We start from the raw sequence: 22,185 nt of genomic DNA, 5'->3' as shown, positions 1-22,185 counted from the left end.
CACACTCCTGAGCCCTGTTGCTTTCATCATGCAGCGTGCCTTCCATTTTTAAGGTGCCTAGTGGTTCAGAACGATTGCTGGGTCTCCAGCTGGGATGTTCTCATTCCAGGCAGCGGGAAGGAAAATGCAAAGTGGTCATCCCCCCACCCCTCCTGTAAGGAAACTTTTCAGAAGTTGTACACACGACGTCAGCTTCCATCCCACCGACCCACATGTCATCACCTGGTTGGGAAGAAGGAAGTGGTCTTTATTCTAGCCCATTATGTGTCCAGTTAAAAAGTGGGGGTTCTTTTACTAAAGAAGGAAGGGAGTATAGTGGGGTACAATTAGCAGGGTCTTTCAAGACCTTTGTAGTCTCTTCAGTGTGGGTAAGGGCCAGTCTAGGGCTGTGACCTTGGTGTGAGAGACACCACGTGGCTGGATGTGGTTATTTATTTATTTATTTATTTATTGGTCTTTTTGTCTTTTCTAAGGTGCACCCGCGGCATATGGAGGTTCCCAGGCTGGGGGTCTCATTGGAGCTGTAGCCACTGGCCTACGCCAAAGCCACAGCAACGCAGGATCCGAGTCATGTCTATGACCTACACCACAGCTCATGGCAAGTCTGGATCCTTAACCCACTGAGCAAGGGCAGGGATCGAACCCGAAACCTCATGGTTCCTAGTCGGATTTGTTAACCACTGAGCCATGACAGGAACTCCCCTAGATGCGGTTCTTGATTGGATGGGAACAAGAAGAGATATAGTAGGAATGACCATGTATGCCAAAATATGAGATAAGGGGTTTTTCCCCAGAAAAGGATTCCTTGGAAAAAAGGAATTTGCCCTATATCTGAATCCTTGCAAAGTCTCTCAGAGTATAGCTAGCGCTGTCTATATTTTGAACAAAGCACTATTTGGGGAAGACACATTAGCTTTAAATGTCCTCAGTCAATGTGCTCATTTTGTGTATAAGTCAGTTGATCAAAACAGTAACAGTCAATTGATCAAAAGAGTACTCTTTTTTTTTTTTTTTTTTTTTTTGCTTTTTAGGGCCACACCCGAGGTATATGGAGGTTTCCAGGCTAGGGGTCAAACTGGAGCTGCAGATGCCAGCCTACACCACAGTTGCAGCAACGTCAGATGTGAGCCATGTCTGCAACCTACACCACAGCTCACGGCAACACCGGATCCTTAACCCACTGAGCACAAGGCCGGGGATCGAACCTGTAACCTCATGGTTCCTAGTCAGATTTGTTTCTGCTGTGCCACGACGGGAACTCCAAAACAGTATTCTTCTGGGCACAATTTCACAATTGCAAAGCTTAGATGACACTGGATACAATACTTTATTATTATTTTTTAATGGAAGTTCCTGGGCCAGGGATTGAATCTGAGCTGCCTTTGCAGCAATGCCAGATCCTTTAACCCATTGCACTGGACCAGGGATTGAACCTGCACCTCTGTAGCGATTGGAGCTGTTTCAGTAGTATTCTTAACCCACTGTACCACAGTGGGAACTCCTGGATAGGATACTTTAAAGAACAACACAATGAATGAGTTGCAGAGATGGTGAACTTATGCCTCCAAGACATGTAAAAAAAAACCCCAACGGTTCTCATGTTACATAAGTGGGAACTGGTGGCTTGAGAGAGAATTTCCGATGACAGCATCATATATGGATTCAGAAAGTGCTGTATCTCAGACAATTTAGGAGATGTCAGAAGACTCAAAAAACATCTTTTGTGTTGACAAATACTGACGTTAAGAGGCAAGCATTCGAAAACGGTTTTGGGAAGTGAGAGAGAGAAAATAGTGTTTCATGAAACATTTTTAATGAATAAAGCATTATTTCTAAACTAATGTATATTCTGTAATTTAAAATATTTTGAATATGCATGCATGATTAAATGGATGCTTTATTATAACTAGATATTTGATATTTCATCTGTATCATTAAAAAATAATGGTGTTCCCATTGTGGCTTAGTGGGTTAAGAACCCAACATACTAGAGTTCCTGCAGTGGCTCATCAGTAATGAACTAATATCCATGAGGACACTGCTTTGATCCCTGCCCTTTCTCAGTGGGTTAAGTAAGTATCCTGTGTTGCCATAAGCTGTGGTTGCAGACGTGGCCGGCAGCTACATCTCCAATTCAACCCCAAGCCTGGGAACTTCCATATGCCATGGGTGTGGCCATAAAAAGCAAAAAAAAAAAAAAAAGAACCCAACATAGTGTCTGTGAGGATGCAGGCTCAATCTCTGGCCTTCTCAGTGAGTTAAGGATCCATCGTTGCTGCAAGCTGCGGCATGGTTTACAGATGTGGCTTGGATCCCGTGTTGTCATGGCTATGGTTTAGGCTGGCAGCTGCAGCTCACATTCAACCCGTAGCCCAGGAACTTCCATATGTTGCAGGTGCTGCTGTAAAAAGAAAAAAAAAGGTCTGTTAATTGGAGTTCCCGTTGTGGTTCAGTGGGTTAAGAATCCAACTAGTGTGCATGAAGATGCAGGTTCAATCCCTGGCCTCACTCAGTGGGTTAAGGACCCAATGTTGCCACAAGCTGTGGTGTAGATCACAGATATGGCTCAGATCTGGCGTTGCTGTGGCTGTGGCATAGGCTGGCAGGTGCAGTTCCAATTTGACCCCTAGCCTAGGAATTTCCATATGCCTTGGGTGCAGCCCTAAAAAGACAAAAAAAAAAAAAAAAAAAAATTATATCAACCTGGCTAGGAAATTTGGAGGAAAGTCTCCTTCCTTCATAAGAGAGAGCCACTGGGGTCGCCTCCCTTCAGGCAAACTGAATATGTAGAGGAGGCCTGGGCTCGGCCTTGGCAGTTGTTGGGTGCAGGACTTGGGCCAATTTGATTCAACATTTATTGATCTTTTGTTGATCAAGAAATGTGTTTATTCAGCGTTTATCTGTTTTCTGAAAGGTGACTTACGAAATTCAGCATCTGGCACGTGGGGGACAGAGAGATGACGAGCTGTAGTTTCAAGAAACAGCTCAGAGTCTAGGCAGGGAGACAGACTCTGGAAGCAAGAAAAAGAAGCCCAGTGCTAGAGCAGAGAGCAGACCCATCGTCAGGGCTGTGTCGAAAGTCAGCCCTCACTGGGAAAATGAGAGAGCATTTTAGAGAGTGGGTGATGGATGAGCTGAGCCTCGAGGCATGATTGCCATTTGATTAATGTCAAAAGTAGACCTTCCAGCCCAAGGAATGCACTCAGCTGGGAAAAGAATCTGAGTTCTTCAGGCCCCAGTGGGGGGCGCAGGGGAGCAGGTGGGACTGCCATGGTCACAGGGAGGGCAGTGGTCTGTTACAGAGAGAGGGTCTTGAATGTGAACGCTATGCAGTAAGCCCCCAGATGGGTGCTAAGCAGAGAAAGGACAGGACTTAAGGCAGGAAGAGCAATTCTGAAGCTCCCGGAGGCATCTGGGTGAGAAATAGAAAGACGGGAGCATTGCTGCCGTGGTGGGAACCATCACAAGGGCTGGAGCGGGGAGCCCTGCAGAGGCAGGAAAGCCAGGGTTTGTCCGCCTAAGAATGGGATGGTGATGCAAGGAGGACATGGAAGCTGAGGCCAAGTTTCCAGTCCGGGTGCCTGAGCAGACGGAGTTACTTGACTGTGAGTGGGAGAGGATGTCTGTATCTGGAAAGGCTGAGCTGGCGAGCAGGCTTTGACCACTAGGTGAAAATCATTGACAGGCAAGTTGGGTCAACATCTAGACATCTGATGTTTAGAGCCTCCTGAAAACCATGGCCTTGAGTCCTAGCAGAGGTTGGTTTTCATTTGCTGGCCCTGTGGGAGCTGGAGATGCCGGTATGAGGTGGGAGACAGAAGGGACAGCCTCTGAGACTGCCGAGGCCAGCACCATGGGGTTGATTCCCTGTGAACAGGGTAGTTAGTACACTTGGTGTGCAGGGGTGGCCTTTGAGGGACAAAACTATTGCATCTGATGTCTAAGAACTTTCAAAATTGGAGAGGGGGAGTTCCCGTTGTGGCGCAGTGGTTAACGAATCTGACTAGGAACCATGAGGGTGCGGGTTTGATCCCTGGCCTTGCTCAGTGGGTTAAGGATCCGGCGTTGCTGTGAGCTGTGGTGTAGGTCACAGACGCAACTCAGATCCTGTGTTGCTGTGGCTCTGGCTTAGGCTAGTGGCTACAGCTCCGATTGGACTCCTAGCCTGGGAACCTCCATATGCCATGGGAGCGGCCCAAGAAATGGTAAAAAGACAAAAACAAAAACAAAAAAAAAAAAATTGGGGAGGGGTTTCCAGCATCTTTTTTTAAGATTGAGGCATAATTGATTTACAATGTTGTGTTAGTTTCTGCTGTACAGCAAGATGACTGTTATACATGTATGTACACTCTTTTTAATATTCTATCCATTATCCTGTGGTTCACCACAGGATATTGAATATAGTTTCCCGTGCTAGCAGTAGGTAGGACCTTGTTGTTTATCCATCCTATATATAATAGTTTGCCTCTGCTAATCCCAAACTCCCAATCCATTCCTCCTCCATCCTCCCTCCCCCTTGATAACCACAAATCTGTAGTCGATGTCTGTGAGTTTGTTTCTGTTTCATAGATAGGTTCATTTGTGTCATATTTTAGATTCCACATATAAGTGATAGCATATGGTATTTGTCTTTTTCTTTCTGACTTACCTCACTTCGTATGAGAATCTCTAAGTCTATACATTCTGCAAATGATGTTATTCCATATTTCTTTATGAGTGCATGGTATTTCATGGTATGTATGTATCCGCATCTTCTTCATCCATTCATCTGTCAATGGACATTTAGGTTGTTTCCATGTCTTGGTTACTGTGAATAGTGCTGCTGTGAACATAAGGGTGCATGTACCTTTTTGAATTAGAGTTTTGTCTGGACATATCTCCATGCGTGGGATCACTGGATCCCATGACAATTTTATTTTTAGCTTTTTTGAGAGCCCCCCCCACCATACTGTTCTCCATAGTGGCTGCACCAACTTCTATTCCCACTGATAATGTAGAAAGTTTCCCTTTTCTCCACACCCTCTCCAACATGCATTATTTGCAGACTTTTAAATGATGGCCATTCTGACTGCTGTGAGGTGGTACCTCATGGTAGTTTTGTCAGACATCTGTTTGTTAGCAAGTAGGCTGACTGCTTGAGAGATGGCAGGGGTAGAATCTTGGCTTTGTCACTTAACGGGCTCTGAGGCCTTGGAGAGTATCTTTCCATCTGTGGATCTGGGTGTTCCGCCCATGACATTGGGAACGTGTCCACCTCACAGAGGGACTGGGGGATCGAATGAGATCATAATATACAAAAGTGCCCAGTTCACGGCCTGGCCCAAAATAGGCACTGGACAAATATCAGTGCCATATTCCCCTTCTATTCCTGCCCAGCGGCAAAGTTTATCGCCTTGGAGGATGTTATGTGCAGCCTTCCTCCTGCTACCCAGGTTGCACCGGCCTGTGGTCTAGTTTAGGCTGAGAAGCACGGCTTCCAGACCACGCCTCTCATTTTATGGCTAATTAAAGCCCAGAGAGTTAAATCACTGAACTGAGGTCATGCCGCATGTTCCAGCAAAACCAGGCCTCGCCTTTCAAGGCCCACAGCACATAGTGTTGGCTCAGGTGGGATGCTACTCCCCTGTCAACGTACTTGGAACAGTGAAGAAATCAGTTCAGAGGCCGAGTACAATCTCTCTCTCTCTCTCTCTCTCCCCCCCTACCCTCTCAGTAAAGCTAAATGAAAAGACTCATTGTCTTATGCAAAGGAGAACAATTTCGAGAACCAGAGTCGAAGCGGTTACATTTTTTTCCCCCAAATAGTCTTTCTGTGCTCCCAAATGCTTCCTGGAATTGCTTTTGATTGAATGAACCTCTATTTCTCAGCACAACCGTCCTTCTCATATGCCCATACACGAAAGGAATGGTTTCTCAAACATCATTCGTTTTCTAGTTAGAATTGGCTCCTGGCCCTGTTCTTCAAATACTAGCAGAATGTAAATGCTTAACTGAGAAACAATGATTAATATGGAGCTATGTGCACTGACTTATTTTCTCTTTCATAGCCATTGCATTTTTTAAAATGTCTCTTTTGTTTGATGTTAATATTGTCATACCAGTTTTTTGGTTTTTTTTTTTTTTTTTTTTTTGCTGCATCTTCTGCCTGTAGAAGTTCTTGAGCCAGGCATCGAACCTGCACAGCAGTAACCCAAGCTGCTGCAGTTGACAGCACTGGATTTTTAACCTGCTGTGTCACAGTAGAACTCTGCTCTGCTGGTTTTATGTTGACTTGTGTACAGTGTCTTTCCCCTCATTTTGATTTCTTTTTTTTTTTTTTTTTTTCTCTTTTTTGGCTGCCCCATGGCATATGGAGTTCCCAGGCCAGGGATGAGATCTGCAGGTGCAGCCTATACTACCATTGGCCCAATGCCAGATCCTTAACCCAATGTTCTGGGCTGGGGACTTGAACCTGTGTCCAGGTGCTCCAGTGATATCGCTAGTCCCATTTAGCACCCTCCACCCCCCCATTTAAAAAAATTCAAGCTATTTAGCTTTTCTTTTCTTTTTATTGAAGTATCATTGATGTGCAAGGTTGTGTTAATTTCTGCTGTATGCAAAAAAGACTCAGTTATACATGTATATTCTTTTTCATATTCTTTTCTATTGTGATTTATCACAGGATATTGAATATAGTTCCCTGTGCTATGCAGTAGGACCTTGTTACTCATCCATCCTACATATAATAGTTTGTCTCTGCTAATCCCAAACTCCCAGTCCACTCTTCCTTCGCCTTCCTCCCCCTCGGCAACCACAAGTCTGTTCTCTATGTCTTTGAGTCTGTTTCTGTTCAGTGGATAGGTTCATTTGTGTCATATTTTAAATTCCACATAGAAGTGATATCATATGGTATTTGTCTTTCTCTCTCTGACTTACTTCACTTAGTATGGTCATCTCTAAGTCCATTCATGTTGTTGCAAGTGGCATTATTTCATTCCGAAAAAAGAAAGTTTTATATGCTTTTAGATACTAGCATGCACTTTTAAATTATGGATTTGTGTGTCATTGTTTTATTATAATAGTCATAAGTAAGCTTCAAAGTTAGTTGAAGGTCTATCAAATGGTTCAGTAGGATAAAATTAGCAATGTGTACTTTATATTGATTGGTTTGATTGTATAATGATAATAATAATAAGAAGAAGAAGTAGCTGTCACTTATTGAGCACATGCTATGTGCCAGGCAGTGCGTTCTATATGCTTTCTGTATATGAGCTGACTTAAGCCATACAACAATCAGGTCTAATTATTATCCCCAGTTTAAAGCTGAGGACACAGAGGCAGAGAGGGAAGGTAACTTGATCAAGTTTAGACAGCATGAAGTGTTTAGTTCTATTTGTTTTTTTAGGAAAGAGGTAGATTTATTGAGAGAGACAGAGTGCGGGTCATCTCAGAAGGTGACAGCAGCCTGGAAGATACACATTCCTTAGACAGAATGGAGTCTGTCTCAAAAGGCGAGAGAGCGGCCAGTTCTGTTTATTTTCAACTTTCTGTCCCTCACCTATCCCCAGGGCCTTTTGGCCATTGCTGAACGGTGACTTGAAAATGCCAACATTTCTTGAAATCCTCGGTAAACCCAAGCCACATGAAATGGTATTTGTTTTTCGAAAATCAAAATTATCCACCACGTCATATTCTAAATGTCTGATTGCAGATGTGTCAGGATGGATGTGGGCCTTGAGAGCACATCGTATATATTTGAGAAAAGAAGAGGACTTTGTATTTGCTCAGGAGAAAAGAGACCTTCAATAAAATAATTGCTTATACATGACGTGACAGACTTAGAATGTCATAAAATGTGATAAATACCAAGGAAGCTTGGAAGTAAATGGTAGGTTTCAGATCAAAGAAAGAAGCAGCATCTTTTAAGTTTTCTTCCTTTTCTAAAAAGGAATCGGGAGTTCCTGTTGCAGCACAGCAAATTAAGAACCTGCCTAGTACCCCTGAGGATGCGGGTTCAATCCTGGCCTCGCTCAGAGGGTTAAGGATCTGGTGTTGCCACAAGCTGCAGCAGGGGTCGCAGATGCAGCTCAGATCCAGCATTGCTGTGGCTGTGGTGTAGGCCAGCAGCTGCAGCTGCAATTTGACCCCTAGCCTGGGAACCTCCATAGGCTGCAGGCGCGGCCATTAAAAAAAATAATAATAATAATAAAAAGGAATCTCACAGGTTAAGCTATGAAAATGGACCAGTCCAATTAGTAAAGGGTTTAATTTGTTTCTGAGGGGGTGGGCAGTAGTTATCTGGGTAAAAAGCTAGTGATGCTCTGGAACTTTGTCCCTTTATCAGCTGTATAATCTTGGACAAATTATTTAACTTCTCTATTAAATAACAATATATTTATAGCCCAATGCCCGGTACACAGTAAGTGCTGAGTAAACATTAGCTGTCTTTAATATAATTTTAATGTGTGGTGAAAAGTGAGCTAGTTCAACATAGCAAGTGTGAAAAACTGTGGAGGTTGACGGTTGACAGGTCCGGATTCATCTGACCTGAATGAATGAATTCCTGGAAGCAGTTTCTGAGCAAATTATTATTTGTTTATTTTTGAGTATTGTTGAGTATTATAATTGAGTATTATTTTTGAGTGTCATTTGTTCACGTTTTGGAAAATGGTCCCTGAACCTGCCTTGCCCTGTTCCTGCCTCTGACAGTGAAACAGCTATGGCTTTTCATGAATTGACTTCTGGACACTTGCAGCAAGTTTTTCTGCTAATTGATGGATTGGCAGATTAGCTTCTTACCCTGGGTTTGAATCCTTCAAATTGCCACTTACTTTAGCTAGGTGACCAAGGGCAAGTTACTAAACTTCTCTGAGCCTCGGCCTCCTCATCTCTAAAAAGCAGAAAAAATAATTCTGATTTCTGCAAGACAGGTAATGAGGATTCACTGAAATCAATTGGGTGAAATCACCAAGCACAAAATGAGGATTTAGTCAAGATTTTACATGCAAGTGATCTTCCTTAAATGTTGTTCCTCCTTAAAAATTCTTTCCTCCCCACTCATTTATGTAAATTTATTTTACGTGTCCTTCTCTGCTCAGAATCTTTCCTCCAGAGCCTTCCCACTGGCTTCTCTTCAGGATTAGTATAGAAAATAGGAAGAGTCTGGCCAAGACCATTCCACTCAGGTTGAGATTCTCTCATTCCTGTGGACACCTGCTGAAACTCTACTCTTTCTCCATCTGAGAGTTTCTTTCTCAACACTGAATTTGATCCTATTCTTCTCTGGTCCTCCAGCTCTTTGCTTGTCCCCACCTCCCCATGTGTGCCATGCTGAATGCTTTTTAAAAATTTTCTTTGTATGCTTTTTAAAAAAATGTTCTTTTTTTATGGCCACACCTGTGGCATCTGGAAGTTTTCAGGGCCTGGGGGTCAAATCAGAGCTGCAGCTGCCAGCCTGCACCACAGCCACAGCAACACTGGATCTGAGCCGCATCTGCAACCTATGTTGCAACTTGCATCAACGCCAGATCCTTGACCCACTGAGCAAGGCCAGGGATCACACCCACATCCTCATAGATACTATGTTTGGTTCTGAACCTGCTGAGCCACGTGGGAACTCTGAATGCTTTAATACATGGAATAAGTCACTCAATGGACTAATATTATCCTACATTCTGGCAAGGCCTACGGAAGTTAAGTAGCTTGCTCAGGGTCACACACAGTTAGCAAGTGTCAGAACCAGGAGTCAAAGCCAGGCAATCTGGTGCCAGAGTCTAGACCCTTAACCACTGCAACCACGTTCCCTCTTGGTAGATGTGTGTGGGAGGCAGGGAAGCAGGGAGGCTGGGGGACTGTCATGCAACCTTATGCAGCCATATATGAATTCCTTGGAAAATTTACATATTTTCAGTTGTCCCATCTACTATTTTTAGACTAAAGGAATATTGTTACTTGCAATCCTCAGTTATAGTTTTTCTTTTTTTTTTCACATCCAACATATAGCATGTGATTATGAATAATTGATAATAAACTTGATTGAAAAGAAACTTCAGGGTAGATTTTTTTTCCCCTCAAGTTTTCCATTCAGTCTTACAGTGAACAAAGTGATGAAAAATTCCAACTATGCACGCCCTGCTTTGAGGATCCAAGAACCTACCTGTGGGTCTAAGGGTCACACGCACAAATGACATTTTAAGTACAAGCAGCCTTTCTTTCTTTCTTTCTTTTTTTTTCTTTTTTTTTGGTCTTTTTTTTTTTTTTAGGGCCGCACCCGTGGCATATGGAGGTTCTCAGGCTAGGAGTCGAATTAGAGCTATAGCCGCTGGCCTACACCAGAGCCACAGCAACGCCAGATCGGAGCTGCATCTGCAACCTACACCACAGCTCATGGCAACACCAGATCCTCAACCCACTGAGCGAGGCCAGGGATCAAACCCGCAACCTCATGGTTCCTAGTCGGATTCTCTCTGCTGCGCCACAATGGGAACTCCCAAACAGCCTTTCTGATCCCAGGAAAAGGGTGGGGGCAGGTCTGCAGCACCTAGTGTGCAGGGAGACCTGGAACCTCACCCGCTCCTCTTCTCCTGTTGTGTTTGTCACAGCCTTGTCCCTCATCCTCTTCTTGAAGATGGAAAAGATGCTGGTGGGCTGCTTTCTGCTGATTCTCGGGCAGATCCTGCTCCTCCCCGCTGAGGCCAGGGGGCGGCTTCCTTCCAGATCCATCTCCAAAGCGAGACACGCACGGACGCACCCTCAGACGGCCCTCCTGGGTGAGTGATGGGGGCTCCACCTGCAGAAGCAGGAAGAGGTGGTCCAGGGCGGGCCTGCAGACTGGGGGATGGATGTCAGTCCGGCAGCAGTCCTGCCCCCCTCGGTTTCCCTGCTGGGTGAGCTGGGGGGAGGGCATCTCGCTGGCAGTGAGTGTGTCCTGAGTTGAGGATGAGGTTTTCCAATGAAATTACACCTCTTTTATTTCAAAGCTTTTCATGGACTCGGATGCTTGTGACTTTTCTCCGATAAGCGAGGGTGTGATGTTTCCTCTGAAAAGGTTCTGGTTGGACTTACGTGGATGAAAGTGTTATGAGAATTTTTTTTTTAATTGGATTTGTCTAGCTCATCTGTGTTACTAATGCTTCCCTGTGTGGCAGCACGGGAGAAGAGCAGGCTGGCACCAAAGAGAGGCGGAATCAAGATAATAGGAGTATAAAAAATAATAAAACAAAGGGAAAAAAAGAGGAGTTCCTGTTGTGGCTCAGTGGGTTAGAACCCCACATAGTCTCTGTGAGGATGTGGGTTCGATCCCTGGCCTTGCTAATTGGATTAAGGATCAGGCATTGCCACAAGCTGGGGGGTGGGTCGCACATGTGGCTTGGATCTGGCATTGCTGTGGCTGTGGCATAGGCTGGCAGCTACAGCTCTGATATGACCCCTAGCCTGGGAACCTCCATATGCCACAGGTGTGACCCTTAAAAAAAAAAAGAGAGAGAGAGAGAGAAAAAAAGATATTAGGAGTAGAAAATGTCAGAGGTCTGTCACTCTCACCCCGTGAACATGTTTTCTTCAGGGGAATTTTTTTCTTTCTCCAAGAGAAGGAAAGTTCATAAAAAACACAGACTATAGACAAACGGGTCTGGTTCTCCATATGCACCCTCGTAAGCCTAGAATGGGTGGGCGATAGGAACGTGGGCCAATGGAAAGACAATGGGTTTTGGCATAGACCTAAATTCATTGTTCTGGCTCTGGTACTTCTCAAGTGTGTACACTTAGGCAGACTAGCCTCTCTGAGGGTCAGCTTCCTCATCCATAAAATGGGAACATTAACGCTGATCTTGGACTATTAGGGTGAGGGGAAAGCAAGGTAATTAACATATGCAAATTATAGGAATGCCGCGAATGGAAGCTTTACCACAACCATTATTCCATGAAGGTGCTCTCAGAAACGGTTTTCTATTTGCATCTTGTTGCCCAGCCCTTAGAATCTGACCCCCTGGGAAAGCCACTGAGAGAACTGCCCAGTGCCTTACCAGGGCTAATGTGCATTGCTTTTGCCTCAGCATTGGAAGCAATAGTCGGAAACCAGAGGAGCCAAAAGCCCTGTTTTGAGAGCTCAGAATCTTTACGGTGTTGACCTAAACAAGGATCCCAGGATCACTGGACCCCACTGGGCCCTCCATGCTTTAGTCTCTTGAGAGTCTGTCTGTGACATAAACACACGACTTCTGCAGATGTGGAAAGGACTGCAGGATGTTTGGTACACTGATTAAAGGGCCTTTTTTTTTTTTTTTTTTGGTCTTTTTGCCTTTCCTAGAGCCACTCCTGCTGCATATGGAGGTTTCCAGGCTAGGGGTTGAATCGGAGCTGTAGCCACCAGCCTACGCCAGAGCCACAGCAACTCGGGTTCCGAGCCACATCTTCGACCTACACCAGGGATCAAATCCACAACCTCATGGTTCCTAGTCAGATTCATTAACCACTGAGCCAGGACAAGAACTCCTAAAGGGCTTTTTAAAAACCAGTTTTAGGCATTCCCATTGCGGCTCTGCAGAAACGAACCCCACTAGTACCCATGAGGATGTGGATTTGATCCCTGACCTCGCTCAGTGGGTTAAGGATCTGGCGTTGCTCTGAGCTACGGTGTAGATTGAAGATGTGGCTTGGATATGGCGTTGCTGTGGCTGAGGTGTAGGCCAGCAGCTTTAGCTCTGATTCGACCCCTAGCCTGGGAACTTCCACATGCTGCAGATATGGCTCTAAAAAGCAAACCAAAAAACCTCTAACAAATTTGAAGATGATAAACACATATATAGATAGAGATCAAGGTGGGTTGTGTGTGTGTGTGTGTGTGGGGGGTGAGTATGTGGCGGGTAGAGAGAGAGGGAGGGAGAACTGGAAATGCCTGGCTCCTAGGTCCCCAGCGGCGATCACACAGGTTTCTAATGGGGCTGCTTTTGGAATGAGCCACCACATACTTAGCCAGAAAACCTACTCCTTCTCTTGGCACCAAATATCTCTGCCCCCCCGCCTCCCCCACACATGCACACACTCACCCCCCAACCCCCGCTTCCTGGGCCAACACACACACAGGGCCACCCCTCGTTGTCAGCATTCACCACCCTCTCCTTCACCCTGAGCTCAGGCTCTGGAGTAAAAATCCCTTGCCTTCAAAGGTAAGAGATCCCGTTTTGCTAAGGGCGTCAACCCCACATCCAGAATCCACCCCCACCCCCTACCCCGCGTGGGGGAATGTGCCAGGGACAAAGGGGCATGGACTACGGAGCATCTCTGTCCCCCAGGGAGTGGCTGGTGGCCACTCCCTGACATTTGGGGGCTGCTTGACTTGGGAACATGGTGATTGAGTGAGAATCGTGAACCCGAAGGCCAACACCACATCTCTGGCCTGGATTCTCAAGTGCAGCCTGCTTCTGGTCTGCCTTTGATAGTGAACAAAGATGGAGAAGCCACACTCCCTGTAGTCCTTGACCCGATCGTAAGACCTTCTCTTCATTCTTAGAGTACCTTCTCTTGCCTTTTATGGGTGTTTGCTTTTCTTGGCCTTTTGATTTCTACACTCAAACCCTTGCCCAGTCACATTTGACTTTTTTGTGGCAAATCATTTTGGCCGTATTAATAATATCCGCACCATGGTATATGTCAGTAGTTGCTTACATCTGCATCTCTGAAAGTTATACACAGTGGAAACAGAATTGTTTCTTAGGTTAATTTTTCACTTGTATTTCCTGATTTTTTTTTTTTTTTAAAGTTTATGCCTAAGTTCAAGTCAGAGTCCCATTAACAACTCAAGCCAATTAAAAACTAATGCATGCATGTATCTGCCCTCCTGTGAATGTTTGCAGGCTGCTCGGGTGGGTGGCAGTTCTGTGGATATATGTCCACGTGAGCTTATCTCTGACTTCATGTGTTCATCTGGAGTTTTCTACTCTGTGGTAGACCTGGGGGTGTTGGAGAACCACCCCCATCAGGAAACCCATGTGCAGTGGGGGAGACAGACATGTGAAAAGGTCATTCATTTGGTGGAATTGGTGTGGAGGCAGGGCTAAATTATAGCACCACCCTGTCTGCTGCAGGCTCAGTTGGGACCCTTGTGACCTCAGAAATGATTGAGGATCCAGAGCTCCCTGATGGCTCAGTGGGTCAAGGATTCAGCAGTTGTTGGAGTTCCTGTTGTGGTACAACAGAAACGAATCCGCCTAGTAACCATGAGGTTGTGGGTTCCATCCTTGGCCTTGCTCAGTGGGTCAAGGATCCGGCATTGCCGTGAGCTATGGTGTAGGTCACAGACGCGGCTTGGATCCCGAGTTGCTGTGGCTGTGGTGAAGGCTGGCACCTGTAGCTCAGATTCACCCCCCTAGCCTGGGAACCTCCCTAGGGCAGGCGTGCAGTCCAAAAAAAAAAAAAAAAGAGAGAAAAGAAAAGGATCTAGCAGCTGTCGCTGCTGCAGCGCAGGTTATCCTTGGCCTTGGAACTTCCACATGCTGCGGAAGGTGCTAACTAGAAGTCTTGCTGCTCCTCACCCTACTTACTGCCTGCTTTGCTTATGCACATTTGTTCCTCTTTATTATGTCACTGTCATATGGGGGTGGGCCTGTCGCCAGGGCAACCAGCGGGGGCATGTCAGCCTTTTTTGGAAACCCTAACCCTCCTTGCTCAAACTCCCACAGTTTTCATGACGCCCCTCACTCCTGGAATGAGGGTACACGTGCAAACTGCCCTTCTACCTGCTGGGTCCCATTTCATTTGTCTTTTACAAGGTCTCGTTGCCTTGTGCTTTCTTTTCTAAATGTACCAGGCTAGCTCATCCCATTTCTGCTAACTAACCTTGAAACTCTTTCTTTTCCCTCTAATAAGTTCCCCTGGGGATCAAGAGCCCCCTCACATTTGTGTTTTAAAAGAGCTCTTTGTAGCCCTAGGACAATAGATTCAAGAAGTGGGATGCGGCTGGCTCCATGGAGCCGTCAGGGAGGGGATGGTGGGAGCTGACTGCCTCCCCTGCTCTGCTAGGAAAAATTCCAGAGGTGTTCATGGGTAGAGGTCAGGGACTTTAGTGAAATTTCTTCATAACAGTTAATTTACTACAGGGAGTTCCCGTTGAGGCTCAGCAGAAACAAATCTGACTAGCATCATGAGGACTCAGGTTCGATCCCTGGCCTTGCTCGGTGGGTTAAGGACCTGGCGTTGCTGTGAGCTGTGGTGTACGTCATAGATGCGGCTCGGATCCGGCATTGCTGTGGCTGTGGTGTAGGCCAGTGGCTATAGCTCCGATTTGACCCCTAGCCTGGGAATCTCCATATGCCCCGGGGGTGGCGCCCTAAAAAGAAAAAAGCGAAAAACAACACAATTTACTACCTAAAAATGGAAGAACTCACTGTGTCCAGCCCAAAATTCTGTTCCTTGGAAATCACAGTGCATTAGGAGGCACTTGTGTCCAATTTTGTATCTATCTCTAATCAAACCTGACGTCAGGACAGGAGTAAAAATACAATGTGTTTCATATAAGGAGCTGAAACCTCCTAAATTAGCAGCGTGACTGAAGGAGTTGGCTGGCCTAGAGAATTAAGTGTAAGAATGTCCTGCTCTCTCTGTTGCCAGTGGAGGTTTTCGCCTAGGTTGATAATTGTTAACATTTTCAAGCATTGGCTGCCAGTAAATGAATTTCCACATCCTGAAACAATCCCCCTAATTGACGTTTTTTGGCACCCTCAGTGAAGGAGGAGAAGCAGATGCCAGAAGCCATCCAAGCTTCTGGCTTCTGGAAGGACAGACCCATTGAGGCCACTGGTCTTATGTGTCCTGAAGCCACTGTGTCATGGATAACTTTTATCTCCTTCCCTGAACTTTCTGAGAAGTTCACCCTCTTCCTTCTACCTGGAGTATCTTTCCTTGGCCAGGGCCTATTATCAGCGGAGCAAGGCCAAATGCTACCCTCTTCTGCTCCCGGGCAGGCATGACCCTGCAGTCCTGGGATGGGCTCCCCACTGTAGATCCGCTGCCTAGGTGTCAGCCCTTTTGCCTTCTATTGGGGGGGGTAGTGATACCTACACAAGGATTCCTATTCTGGTTATTTTTGTACTTGCCTTTTTTTTAGTACTAGGTTGTTACCCTTAAAGGAAGGGACTATTTTTCTGGACTCAAAGCACCTCTGGACATATTTCTATTTATGGAGCCCCTGCTATGAGAAAGGACAAGCCAGCTCATGTCATCTGTGAAAACAAGACACCACGCTGCAAGGAGGTTATTGGTTCATGGAGACGCCGCTATGAGAAGGGACAAGCCAGCTCACTTCATCTGTGAAGAAAAGACACCACACTGCAAGGTGGTTATTGGTTTATCTCATTTTCAGACGAGGAAGCCAAGGCGAAGAGAAAGGAAGCGATGTGGCAAACTTGTTAAGCCTTTTGCAAACCTAGAAAGAAAAGGTTCCCCCACCCGTCACCGCCCCCGGATGCCTGGTGTAGGAGATATGTGTGCTAAGCAAAGAAAAACGCACCTCACACCCGAGCTTGCTCCCTGATGAGGAGTTGAAACGCCCTTTGGTATTTGGAGGTGCCGTCCTTGGTTCCACCAGGGGCACGGACCTCAAGCCCCGCCCCCGCCTTGGCCCCGCCCACAGCAAAAGCTCCGTGTATGTTGGACCCTGAAAGAATGAACCCTGCAGGTGGCTGATTTCATCCTCGTGTGGATGGTTCCAGCTCCTTAGCAAGTGGCCCTGGCCAAGCCGCTTTTCCTCTGCAGTGTAGTCACTTATAAAAGGAGGTGGATGAAGTCTGGGATTCTTCCGGTTTCATCTTGAGCGTTAATGACATCCCTAATTCCTCCCTTCCGGTTGTACCTTCTCTCGCTGCCATTAGTGAACCCCCTGATGCAGTCCTTGGATTTCTTTCCCTCTCTCCAAGTGGGAGAGAGAAGCTTTGAGACAGAAGCAGCAGGGCTGTAGAATCAGGCAGGGGATGGGGTAGGGCAGTCGGATTTTTTTTTTTTTTTTGTCTTTTTGCCTTTTCTGGGGCTGCTCCCGTGGCATATGGAGGTTCCCAGGCTAGGGGTTGAATCGGAGCTGTAGCTGCCAGCCTACGCCAGAGCCACAGCAACGTGGGATCTGAGCCGCGTCTGCAACCTATACCACAGCTCATGGCAACACCGGATCCTTAACTCACTGAGCAAGGCCAGGGACCGAACCCACAACCTCATGGTTCCTAGTCGGATTCGTTAACCACTGCGCCACGACGGGAACTCCATTCGGATCTTGAAACTGAGCAGAGGTTCTGAAACTTCATTGTGCATCAGAAGCTCCCGAAGAGCTTGTTACAGACCACTGGTTCCTACGCCCAGAGTATTTGATTAGTAGGTCTGGGTTGGGACCTGAGAAGTTGCATTTCTGGAGACCTCAGTTTGAAACCCACAATGGAAGAGAAATCTAGGAGGTGGCGGGTGGGGATGGGTAGGAAGAAAAGCTCTTAGGAAGAGGTGCTGGGGGAGGAGGCAGAGAGACAATGCAGGATGCATCCCATTTGCTGAGAAAATTGCAGCTGGAGAGTATAAACGAACTGTAAGCTGGGTCAACCCTTTCTGGGGCTTTGAAAATAAGCTGCTAGCATTTTTCTTTCCAGGGGGAGTTAGCAAAATGGGGGACTCAAGCCTCTTAGAGCACAGCGATTAGCACACATCTAAGGAATCCAGTGGCTGGCGTGTGTCTCTATTATCCAAACTGCTTATAAAAATGAAGGTTGACACACAGAGCTTATCAAATTGTTTTAACTCGAGCAAAGGCTTTAAAAAAATAAGTCCTTTGAAGTAACATCTCACCTCCTCTTTGGTCCCCCTCTGTGCATCCTTTGTAATACAGTCGGGGCAGAATTAATAGACCCAACGGAGGGACTGTTGTGGCTGCTACTCAGCAAAGAGGCAGAAAGTACATCTCATGTCATCTCTGCACCAGTGCTCTGTATTACACATAAACCAGTGTCTCTGTTGTCATTCATTTTTTTAATCAACTGTATAAAATGAATTCTTCATTCCTATCTTGTGATTAACACCAGGAAAACCCCCCAAAACATGGGATCTGACTTCTAACAAGCCACAGAGTTGAAAGCTTTCCTAGCCAGTGAATAAATAACTCAATTTTTTTCTTCTTCTACGGATTCTCCCTCTCACCTTCTCTTCTCTAGTAACCTCTTGATCCCCTTCCTTTTCTATACCTCACCTTCCTCTCCAGTCTCTCCCTCCCTCATTCCCTTCTTCAGTTGAGGATGTTTGACCCTCAGCTTGTCCATGTGTTTGGCACCTGCCTGTTATGTGTGTGGGGATAGGGGTGGGGGACGTCCCCTCCGTTGGTAAAAGAGCCACTGTTCTCTTCTCTTTTTGATGGCTGGTGCTCCGGGGGGGGGGGGGGGTCGGGGCACACAACCTTACCCCTCTGGAGCCAATCCTGTCCTAGGTCTTCTCACCTGATGATCATAAGGATAACAGTGGTAAAAAGTGGCTGCCCTTTTTGGGGGGAGCATCTACTGTGTGCCAGGTGCTGTACTAGACAATCCACCCTTCACCCTACATGGTATTATCTCTGTTTTTACAGATGGAGAAACCAAGGCTTAGAGAGGTTAGATATTTTGCTCCAGGTCATGCCACCACCTGAGCAGCAGAGGTGGGGTTGGAGAAGCCAACCTAATGTTTCTTCTGCTCAAACCCTTTCCTCCAACCCTACCTCCGATGATTCATCCAACCAAACTGGGCGCATCTTGCAGGTCTCTTTGGAAGCATCCCAAATCTTCTGGTTTGGTTGGGATTTAGTACCTCAGCAATGCATTCCTGCAGGGTGCCCTGGGTGCCTGCACAGGCTTGTAAGCCTGGACAGCCTGCATAGGGGGCTGGGTTGTACCCACGATGCTTAGTAATGTGCCAGGTACATAACAGGCACCTAGTAAATCCCCAGAGAAGGAGGAAGTGAATCAACAAATGAGCAAAGAGGAAACCTCTCTAGAGAGGAGCCAGCGGGCTGGTGAATGTTCCTGAAACCAGTGCGTGTGGAAAAGAATGGAAAGATCCAAGGATCTTTATTTTGGAAAAACAGCAAACAAACAAAAATCAAAAAGGCAAAGGAGATGAAGGGCTTTCTGAAATCTGTGTTATGGCAGAGTTTAGGCTTGTTATTAAGACTTTAAAGAGGAGATGCAGATCAAAATACCTGTGCTTTTAAGGAAACAGATTTTTCTTAAATATGAAATGTTGTCACCCCTGGATCAGTCCAGGATCTGAACTGCCTCCTCAGGCATCAGGGATACTGAAGGCTTTGTGTGCAGGGGGTTAAAGAAACCTCCATCCACAAACCCTCACATTCCAGGTTTCTGGGGAGGTGCCTGCAGAAGCAGGGAGTGAACCCAAAGATAAGGACTTTCTTCCCTATTAAGCAAAAAGCTAAATGTTTGCTTTCCAAGAAAAATCTGCCTTGGAGCTTTTGAAATAACATTTTCTTTTAAACAAGGGAGAAACAAATTTTTAGCAACTGGCAACATATAATTTGTTGAATCCCTGGGTTTCACATCTAGCAATGTTAATGAAATGAGTGAAAGAATGATTACAAGTAAATTGCCTTAACTTTTTAGGTTAATTCATGTAGAGCTTACGGTCAACAAAAATCACTAAACCTTTATTACTTATTTGCCTTAGTATCATATAGGAGACCTTTTTTTATTTTTATTTTTTAAAATTTTTTATTATAGTTGATTTACTATGTTCTGTCAATTTCTGCTGTACAGCAAAGTGACCCAATTATACGTATACTTATATTCTTTTTTTCACATTATCATCAATCATGTTAGCAGACCTTTTTTATTTTTATTTAAAAAAATTTTTATTATAGTTGATTTACAACGTTCTGTCACTTCTGTACAGCAAAGTGACCCAGTTATATGTATACATACATTCTTTTTCTTACATTATCCTCCATCGTGTTAGCAGACTTTTTTTTAACTTAAGTGGAATTCTTTAAATCTTTTGGTATTAAATGTTATCGTCTTCATTTAGGTTCATCATTCTTGTCTAATATAGTTTTCTCCTTAGCAAGTTAGAATTTGCAAATTTGATGAAATGTTTTCTGTACCTTTCTCCAAGTCCCCACTGAAAATATTAAAAGATACATTATATTCTTTTGAAATGGTTATAAAAAATAATAATCTTTAAAAAATGCATGTCAAATTCCTGTTGTGGCTCAGCAGTAGCGAGTCTGACTAGTATCCATGAGGACATGGGTTCGATTCCTGGCTTTGCTCAGTGGGTTAAGAATCTGACATTGTTGTGGCTGTGGTGTAGGTCAGCAGCTATAGCTCTGATTTGATCCCTAGCCTGGGAACTTCCGTGCCCTGAGCTTGGCCCTAAAAAAAAAAAATTAAAAAAAATGCAGTCTGTGGAGTTCCTGCAGTGGCACAACGGGATTGGTGGTGTCTCTGCAGTGCCAGGACACAGGTTCTATTCCTGGCAGGACATGGTGGGTTAAAGATCTAGGGTTGCTGCAGCTTTACACTTTTCCCCAGAAAAATCAACATGGTTTTGGAGTTCCTGTGGCACAATGGGATCCTCAGCATCTCGGGGGGGACTGGGATACAGGTTCGATGCCCACACAGGCACAGTGGGTGAAGGATCTGGTGTTGCCACAGCTGTGGCTGAAGTCAAAACTGTAGCTCAGATCTGATCCCTGGCCCCAGTAACTCCATATGCCGAAATGAAAAAAAAAAAAAAAAAAAAAGCATGTCTAAATATTCAATGACTATTAGATTGAAAATACAAGCAGAGCTAGTTCAAAAGTTGCCTGAGTAAGCAAGCTATAAACACTTCATATTCTTGGGAGGAAGTATTATAAAGACAAGTTGTGTATAAGTTTTCCAGGGCTGTCATAACAAAGTGTCACAGACTGGGTGGCTTAGACAACAGAGATTTATCTTCCTGAGATTCTGGAGGCTAAAAGTTGCAGATGGAGGTGCCAGCTGATTGGATTCTTGGTGAGGCCTCTGACCTGGGCTTACAGGTGGCCGCCATCTCCCTGTGTTGGCACACGGACTGCCCTCTGCATCTGTCTGTGTCCATGTTTCCTCTTCTTATGAGGACCCTGGTCATACTGGATTTGAGCCCGCCCCTGGGATCTCATTTAACTTTTATCACCTCTTTAAAGGCTTCCATCCCAGAGTTCCCGTGTGTCTCAGTGGTTAACGAAGTCAACTAGGAGCCATGAGGTTTCAGGTTCGATCCCTGGCCTTGCTCAGTGGGTTAAGGATCCGGCGTTGCTGTGAGCTGTGGTGTAGGTCGCAGATGTGGCTCGGATCCCAGGTTGCTGTGGCTGTGGGGTAGGCCGGTGGCTACAGCTCCGATTAGACCCCTAGCCTGGGAACCTCCATATGCTGCAGGAGCGGCCCTAGAAAAGGCAAAAAGACAAAAAATAAGTAAATAAGTACATAAAACTTTCCATCCCTAGGAGTTCCCATTGTGGTGCAGTGGAAACAAATCCAGCTAGTATCCATGAAGATGCAGGTTCAGTCCCTGGCCTTGCTTGGTGGGTCGGGGATCTGGCCTTGCCATGAGCTATGGTGTAGCTCACAGATGTGGCTTGTGCAGCTTGTATCCCGCATTGTGTGGTTGTGGCGTAGGCCTGCAGCTGTAGCTCTGATTCAACCCCTAGCCTGGGAACCTGGGAACTTTGATATGCCTCAGGTGCAGCCCTAAAAAGCCAAAAAAAAAAAAAAAAAGACTTCCATCTCCAAATAGGGTCACATCCCACGGTACTAGACTTCGACTTATGGGTTTGAAGGAACACAGTTCAACTCCTAACAAGCTGCTTTGCTTTCCACTGTCCCAGATGGTGGAGGACAATCTGTTTTCTCTGACATGTTCCTTAGTAGCCTCTTTTTCCTTTCTGATTCAGGGTGATATAACTGCTACATACGCTGGGAAAGCATGTTCAAAGACTTTAGCGGCGTGGTACTTATTAATTTATCATTGTGTGTTTCTGAGTCTAAAAGACTCTGTTCGGACAAGCCCAGCAGGTTGGGCAGCCAACATCCTCGGGCGGCAGATAGGAAAGCAGTGCAGTCTAGCCAGGATGTGAAACCGAGTCTGAGTAAAATCTTTCAAAAGCCAGGAATTAAAACCACTAGCTCAGAAAAGCCTCCTTTCAGTGTATCCAGAGGAGGCTGATTTATAGGAAGG

General features: G+C 45.6%; 1 protein-coding gene across 6 annotated transcripts in view; it reads left to right on the top strand.

The window, feature by feature from the left end:
* MATN2 (matrilin 2) overlaps positions 1 to 22,185 on the top strand; it is a 170,598-nt gene that overhangs the window by 5,031 nt on the left and 143,382 nt on the right. For all 6 annotated transcript variants that reach the window (XM_021089069.2, XM_085022004.1, XM_021089067.2 and 3 more), the window contains exon 2: positions 10,581 to 10,748. In XM_021089069.2, the coding sequence (XP_020944728.2) occupies positions 10,607 to 10,748 (142 nt within the window). In that variant the 5' untranslated portion in view covers positions 10,581 to 10,606. The remainder of the gene's footprint in view (positions 1 to 10,580; positions 10,749 to 22,185) is intronic.

Source organism: Sus scrofa, chromosome 4, assembly GCF_054392235.1.
Source record: "Sus scrofa isolate SSC_HxYL_T2T_F1_AM1 chromosome 4, Sscrofa_HxYL_maternal_Yorkshire_Landrace_v2.0, whole genome shotgun sequence".
Taxonomy (NCBI): Eukaryota; Metazoa; Chordata; class Mammalia; order Artiodactyla; family Suidae; genus Sus; species Sus scrofa.
Note: the sequence above shows the minus strand (reverse complement) of the source record. Positions and strands in the feature narration are given on the sequence as shown.